The sequence below is a fragment of the Thermothelomyces heterothallicus genome (assembly GCF_042370625.1).
Source record: "Thermothelomyces heterothallicus CBS 202.75 unplaced genomic scaffold P884_scaffold_11, whole genome shotgun sequence".
Lineage (NCBI taxonomy): Eukaryota > Fungi > Ascomycota > Sordariomycetes > Sordariales > Chaetomiaceae > Thermothelomyces > Thermothelomyces heterothallicus.
Window position 1 is genome coordinate 542,089 of NW_027192572.1, and position 7,576 is coordinate 549,664.

Below are 7,576 nucleotides of genomic sequence, written 5' to 3' on the forward strand. Positions count from 1 at the left end.
GGGGGGGTGTTCTGGGACCTGACGATCCAGGACTATGTATCACATTCCCACGCGGTCTGAAATCTCCAAGCGGACAGTTGGGTTGGTTTTCCGCCTCTTGAATGGCATCTTTCGCCTGTCCAACGAAGGTAGGAGGTCATTTGGCATTTAGAAGGCGAAACTGACTAATAACCTTGGACTAGAGATGTCGCCGAATTGACCGGTATTGCCCTCTTGAGCTTGAGGCCCTGCTTGACATGCTGTGATTCTCAGCTGTGTCCACTGTGAGGAAGAAAACTAGAAAAAAGCCTTTGCCCCAGGCTCCGTACCCTCCTATCTTCCCTTTCCCTTCAGGAACAAGGTCAGCCGAGCCTCGGGTCTCTGTGCAGCGTTCAGCAATAATCTGAAGCACTGTTCAACCTGCACGGAGCTCATCAGCTGCAAGGGGTGTCACACCTCGGAAAACAGAGATTGTGCGAACAGCATCACAGCTTCGCGAAGTTTGCTTTCGTCTGGCATATTGAACTACTTGAGGGGAGGGGAACAGGGCGCAAGAACCATGGTAAAGTTCCTACGCTATATTCTTTTTGCACGGCCGCTTAGCTGCCTGATGGGGTGCTGCTATCTCGCCTCACCTTAGGTAGATTGATAATCCTGAAATGCTGCGAGTATTACGACAATCCTCGGCAAGCGGCCTATCGAACTCGAGCTCCTGTCAGGATCATCGTTTATTAGGATGAGAACCAGATGGAATGAAGTCCACCTGAGGAATTTGAAAGAACTTCTTCCAAAACCCCACCGGATACTTGAAACGAAACGTGTGCGCAGGTAGCGCTTTCCTCCTCCTCACCTAGCTGCTTCCGAAAAGCTTTTCAGCTGCAAAAGCTCTTAGCCAAGCACTGCAGCTCAGGTACTGCGGTTGCGCCTTGTGCTTTGACTCGACGCTCCTTCCGGCTCTTTTTGTTTCACCAGCATGTCCACACGCACGCCTTCCTGCGCCCAGTCCGTTGCTGTCCGCACCTCCCAGGTCGGCCTTCCTCCAACGTCGTCCGACTAGCGGAACGCATGCCAAAAGGAGCACCATAGCCCTGGCACTTGACTATTCAGCAACGTAGTGCGAGTCGGCCGGCTGTCTTGCCTAGACGTATAAGATGAAGCATGTGCCATCGTAACCCGCTTTTCATGTCAGGCAACAACCTGGTTCCGAAACGCTCTAGCATATTCTTTCCTCGTATCCTGCAGGATGAGGCTCTCTGACATCTTCCGCCGTCTCGTGTCTTGTTTTATCCCATCTCGCCCGAACCCAGACACAAAAGGGGCTCAATATCAAAACAGGCATTGCCAACCGTCTTTTAGTCCCTCTTCAGACACAACCCTTCCCAATCTTCCAGTAACCAACAAGAGCTTCACACAGAAAGTCACAGCAGCAGTCACCATGCCTGGGTTTACTTCGAATACTTCAGCGAGCAGCAAATATGACCAAATCCCGGGTCCGCTCGGATTGGCATCGGCTTCGTTGGAGGGCAAGGTCGCTCTCGTGACCGGCGCTGGTCAGTCCATTAACCCGGGTCCTTTTCTCTTGTTCATTGGTGTTGCGGGCCATTGGTTCACAATTCAACATATCGGACTTGTCGGCCATTTACCCCAACTCATGTCCGGCCAGCAGCCACACTCCCCTTCCAAAACTTCTTCCCCGCTCACACAACCTCCATTCATACTGGTTCCGATGATCCAATTGGCGGAATAGCATCCCGGTGGCTTTTGAGCACTTTCGCGCCGAAAAAATACGACTGACAGTTGCCGTTTATGGAAATGTAGGTCGTGGCATCGGCCGAGAGATGGCCCTTGAACTCGGACGCCGCGGGGCCAAGGTCATCGTTAACTACGCCAGCAGCGATTCGGCTGCCCAGGAGGTGGTCAATCTCATCAAGAAGAATGGAACCGACGCCGCCCGCATCAAGGCAAACGTGGCCCATGTCAACGAGATTGTGCGTTTGTTTGACGAGGCCGTCAAGAAGTTTGGCAAGCTGCACATCGTGTGCTCCAACAGCGGCGTCGTCTCGTTTGGCCATGTCAAGGATGTCACTCCCGAGGAGTTTGACCGCGTCTTCAACGTCAACACGCGCGGCCAGTTCTTCGTCGCCCGCGAGGCGTACAAGCACCTCGAGGTCGGCGGCCGCCTGATCCTCATGGGCTCCATCACCGGCCAGGCCAAAGGCGTACCCCGGCACGCCGTCTACTCGGCTAGCAAGGGCGCCATTGAAACCTTGGTGCGATGCATGGCCATTGGTGAGTCGGGCATCGTTGATGAAGGACCTGATGCTCTCCACACTCTGAGACTGACGATTCTCCAGACTTTGGCGACAAGAAGATCACCGTCAACGCCGTCGCGCCTGGCGGCATCAAGACCGACATGTACCACGCCGTCTGCCGCGAGTACATCCCCAATGGCGACAAGCTCGATGATGCGGGTGTCGATGAAGTATGACAAAACATCAATGATTCTTCTCTGATGCTGTCGAGCCAGTACTAACTGAACGCTCCAGTACGCTGCCGGGTGGTCTCCTCTTCATCGTGTCGGCTTGCCCATCGATATCGCCCGCGTCGTTTGCTTCCTGGCGTCCCAGGACGGCGAGTGGGTCAACGGCAAAGTCATTGGCATTGACGGGGCGGCTTGCATGTGAGACATCGATGGGCAGGTTTCCTAAGAGAAGGTTCCAAGAAACAGATGGGTTCCTCAACTAAGGGGTAGGGGTAATACGATTGTGCCGAAGGATATCAGAGAGTGCCAGGTGATGAGAGGTATACACAAGCTCGAACCAACGCTCCACCGGTCACTGGTGGCCTCGCGAATCAAGAATTGTGAGAGCAGGCTCTTTCGGATGGCCAGTATCACTAACCCTGCCAATCCGTTGATGGTGACGACTTGGACTCTTTGCGTTCTGGTTGACAACTCATGCAACTTCGAATCCGGCTATCAGATCTGATTAACCAAAACCCAGTTGGACCGGCGACATAAAGCTAATTTCTCAGAACGCGTAATTAAGCGAGCACGGCCACCTTCTACCCAGAGAGTGTCCAGCATCACGCAAGATGTCGAATGGCACAAGCCAAGAGCAGTGCATCCGCCAAGTCCATCGTATCCATAAGCTCGTCTTACTAATGGCAAGAGCTCAACCACGGAGTGGTAAGCCCTGAATCAAAAGCTATTGGATAAGATAGAACACGAAAAGTTAGTGCCTCTGTAAATACTCAAAACCAAGCAGCCGCGAAACCAAGAACAGCCGCTCCGGCAGCCCCAGTAAGCCCCATCCGTGCCCTAGGCGCACCAGCCGTGACGGGGATGCCGGTCGACGTCGGATAAACCACGCTGCCGCCCGTCCCGGTGGGTGTGTAGTCCAGAGCGGAGGAGACTGGCCATGTCACGCTGCTGCTGCTTCTGCTGCTTCCGTCGATAGGGTAGAATCCCTTACCGCCCCCGGGACACGAGACCTGCGGGGTCACTACGGACGAGAGTACGGTCGTGCCGGGTCGGCTGTTCGAGGGCGCCTTGGTGATGGTCGGCTGCGGCGGCGGTGGCGGCGGCTGCTGCCCCTCGGGGGACCACGAGGGGACGGTGATCGTGGATGCGGCGACGGTCTCGGTAACGATGGTGACGGGGCCGGTTGCCCCGGGCTCGGTGTGGCAGCGGTGCGTGGCCGGGCACGAGGTGACGATCTGCGTGGTGGTGCTATACACGGTCGAGACGGGTGGCATCGGCGGAGGCGGGGCCGCCACCGATGAGGAGGAAGAAACGGAAAAGAAGGAGGAGGAGGAGGAGGAGGAGGAGGCCGAGGGGGATGATGGGCTTCCCGACGCCGACGGGGGAAGGACGGTCGAGAAGGTGGTTGAGTTGGCCAACGGGGGATGCCAGACCGACTGCGGCGCGGAGTTGGTCGTTTCCCAGACGGCGGTCGACGACGTCTCGGACGGCATCTCCGTGGTGGCCGAGGTCGAAGTACCCTCGTCGGCCGGCGGGGTCGATGTCGAGCTCACACCTCCGTCCGCGGCCGCCGTGGAGCTGGATGACTCTCCGGTCGTCGTCGTAGGGCTGGGTTCGGGGAGGAGAGTGGGACCGTGGATCTCGGTGTGGCCAGGCCCCTCGTCCGCCGGAGACGTAGAGCTGGAGGACGTCTCGGTCGTCGTGCTGGGGGGCTCTGGGAGTAGAGTGGGACCCGGGATCTTGGTACGGTCGTAACCCTCATCCGTGGACGTCGAGCTGGTTGACTCCTCGGCGGTGTTTGTCGGGTCCGGCAAGGGGGCCACACCATCGTCGTCGGGAGAGGTGGGAGTCGGATCAGGCAGCGGAGCCACGCCGTCGTCGGATGAGGTGGTCGAGGTGACAAACGTGGTCTCGCTCGCGCCGCCGTTCCCGGTGCAGACAAAGCCATCACGGCAGCAGCCGTCTTCACCGTCGTCGCCAACCATGCAGCGTGCATCAGGGGGACAGCCACCCTTGTTGCCGGGGCAGCAGATGTGATCGGAGGGAATGCAGCCTGTTCCACATCTCTGGAGGCCCAACTCGCTACAGGACTGGGCCATATCGCCGTCGTTGCGGCGGAGAAAGAACGAAGTCGAGGAACGGCCGGCAAGGGCCAGAGCTGGCAAGACGCCCAGGAATATAAATTTATGCATTTTTTGTTAAAAATGAGCGTAACTAGTTGATCGCAAACCTAATTAAAGTTAAATGACCGTGGGAGTCCCAAAGGACAGAAACGAGCGACTGGGTTCGAAGATGCTACGTGCTAGGAAACGGGGAGAGGAGTGGAAGACGGAAAAGAATTTTAAATTCAAACGGAAGAGGTCATGACTGGGACGATCATCAGCCCTCCCAGGCTGTCTTTGTAATGTCCACGAGCCGCAACGGGCAACGGGGGCATCATCTAGCCGGGACCGAACATGGTGTCTGGGTCGATGAGGATACAACGCGAAGTCCGCATGTTTGTTATGTTTGTTCCGGGAGGAACCGCACGGGGCATGGCCTAAGTAATTTATTCAAGGGTCGAAGCTCTCAGCTCGACGACCAGCCCAATGGCAGACCCTTGCTACAATTTCGAGATCGACACAGAACGCCTAACTAGTCTCAGCGCCTGCGGTTCCGCGGTGATGTTTTTGGCAAACACGAAATGAGGTGGCATGCGCGTTTTGAGGGTTAAAACAATGTTGGGATCTTGTGTGCGTTAATATGACCAATTGGGACTTGGCCGTTATAGGCAACCTGCCCGAGCGAAGTCAAGCCACACCGCGCCGTTGCCGTAGCTTCTGGCTCTGCGAAAAGAGAATTTGAACGGGCAAAGACGGATGAACAGAATGACTGTTCAACGTATGATTACTCCGCATATAGGACCCTAAACGTGTGATCGCCCATGTCAGGGAACACAAGCCTTTAGGTTCCGAAGGTACGGAGTAAACACAACACGGCTGACATGGAACTCGGAGCATTTCAGATCGGGTTTACCCGAGCGTTAATTACCATTTCCATCATCCATGCCAACCAAGGAAACCATCTCTCCACGGCTCATTTCAGGCAACTTCAGCCCTAGACTCTCCCAAGCGTCCCATTTCACCAGAATCTTCCAAAACCCAAGCCGAAATGAAAAGTCTGCCGACAATGAAAACCAATCAAGGCACACATATATTTCCTTTTCCTCTTCAGTTTCTTTTGTTTACGTTGCATAATCAAAGCATGGGTAGAGGGTGATCCTAAGGGGGCCACTCAGAGAAATAGTGGTGGGCGACTCTCACGTGAGGTAAATATTTAGAAAGGGGAGCTAGAGGTTTCAAACTCGGCGCATCAATGTGTATGTTCATGTCCAGGTATTCCGTATATACCATACTCTTGGCTACCTGTAATCCGTACAGCAAGGTAGTTACATACACCGGGCGGGAGGCAACTGTTCCTTTTCAAGAATCACCCAACCACTCCCACCAGCCGCACCGGCTGCCTGAGGAAATGGAGGGTATGATGCCTAACTCAACCGGGACCACTCTCTTGAATCACCATTACCTTGAGGGGAGCGGCTGGTGACCGGAACACTAATAAAATCTTGCCGCCGAGCAGCTTTACATTTGTAGCTAGTACTCCAATGTTGCCCCTTCCAGCTTTCGTCGTCCAAGATCCTGGGCCAGCCGAGATGCGGCTTGCTCCAAACTTCAGACTCACGTGCATGAAGCACCTGTTTCAGGAAGGAAATATCCCCGTACTCGACCCTCACAGTTGGGCCATTGCGGGTATGCCCCATCGGGCCGCTCCGCCCAGGCGAAAGCACGAAACGATCTCCGCAACCGTACGATGGCGCAGCCCATTCCTTCCTAAAACAACGCGCAAATCATCCCGTAGAACCTTTGCGGGTTTGTGTAATTGATCGCGCCATTGATTTGACGCACATATACGGACGTATGTATGTACACACAGAGGTATAGGCTGACGTCTCACCTCCACAGCTATTAATTAGGGGCACCGATTCCAATGGTGCTTATGCTAAATTTTTGTTAAGCTCTGCCTCCTTTTTCTGGCTGCGCCCCCCTCCCCCCCCAACTTGCAATTCAAGAGCGTATATCAAGTAGTACTCTCGTCGGTCTTACCCTGCTCTTCCGGCACATCTACGCATTAATCAAGGCGCTTAACTCCACTACAGTCGAACTAGGCTAGTTCGACGCCGATAAACAGCCCTGAAGGGGGCAAGGCCTCAATTGATTCCCGGGGAGGGCGTCTCTTCGGCAATATATGCCTCTATACATTTACACTTACACTTTTAGGTTGACAGCACTAACGGGCGCTTTCCCTGGTTCACGGCTGTCGTCGAGTGTTCATGTGCTCCGTGTATTTAATCGTCTAGAGAAGCATTGCGGTGTGTAAGTGTGAAGAGGATCCCGAAGCAGATTGCTGGGGATACCAAAGTTTGTCTATCAGACGCCGGATCGGTGAGAGGTCTCACAGGGTGCGGTGGGCATGCTGGAGCTGGATACTGGCCGCCTCGGACGTTTGGCGTCTTGAGCCCATGGCGAGGATGTGACCCCTTGGTTTCGAAGGCCATGCGCAGTCACAGACAACTTGAAATCGGAGCTGGTCTCGTAAGAAGACAGCGGTGTAATTAGGTAGAGTACAATGCATGCTATTCATTGCGCCGATAATTACCGCTGAGCGTTGATCAGGGCCGGTGAGGGCTCTCGTGTCTCTGGCTCGGAAACGATTTCGTTTGTCTCAAGCAACCTCGGGACCTTGGTAATTTGCCACGTGCTCTTAAGGACCTTCGCCTAATTAGTGTAGCTCACTGTTTCGTTCTCCGCAGCCAAAAAGTTTCCGTCACTTGCCTGGTAGTTTCTGTTGTCGTCTGGTGTTGACTCCAACACAGCACGGGCGGGGTTCTCGCCATCTTGGGGCTCAATGATGCCATAATTACACCTCCGGCAGATCGGTGTCCTTGGCGTGGGGGCTGCGGGACGGAATCACACAACCTCCAGATTTTAGTTTGTAGATCTTATTGATCCAGAAGAGTGTCGACAACGTCTTGGGATTGCTTTGCGTCCCGAAGTGCATCTGGTATTGGCTTGGGGG

General features: G+C 54.8%; 2 protein-coding genes across 2 annotated transcripts; both read left to right on the forward strand.

Moving 5' to 3' along the window:
- Nucleotides 1-1,414: 1,414 nt before the first annotated feature.
- P884DRAFT_269785 (uncharacterized protein) lies at nt 1,415-2,663 on the forward strand (the record flags this gene model as incomplete). Its single annotated transcript, XM_069442293.1, has 4 exons — nt 1,415-1,529; nt 1,798-2,268; nt 2,334-2,461; nt 2,526-2,663. 4 exons carry the CDS (start codon nt 1,415-1,417, stop codon nt 2,661-2,663), a joined length of 852 nt encoding a protein of 283 aa, XP_069297585.1.
- Nucleotides 2,664-3,072: 409 nt separating this feature from the next.
- Nucleotides 3,073-4,498, forward strand: P884DRAFT_292131 (uncharacterized protein; the record flags this gene model as incomplete). Its single annotated transcript, XM_069444143.1, has 4 exons — nt 3,073-3,166; nt 3,246-3,280; nt 3,443-4,204; nt 4,238-4,498. The coding sequence occupies 4 exons, from the start codon at nt 3,073-3,075 to the stop codon at nt 4,496-4,498; spliced, it is 1,152 nt and encodes a 383-aa protein (XP_069297586.1).
- Nucleotides 4,499-7,576: the final 3,078 nt, after the last annotated feature.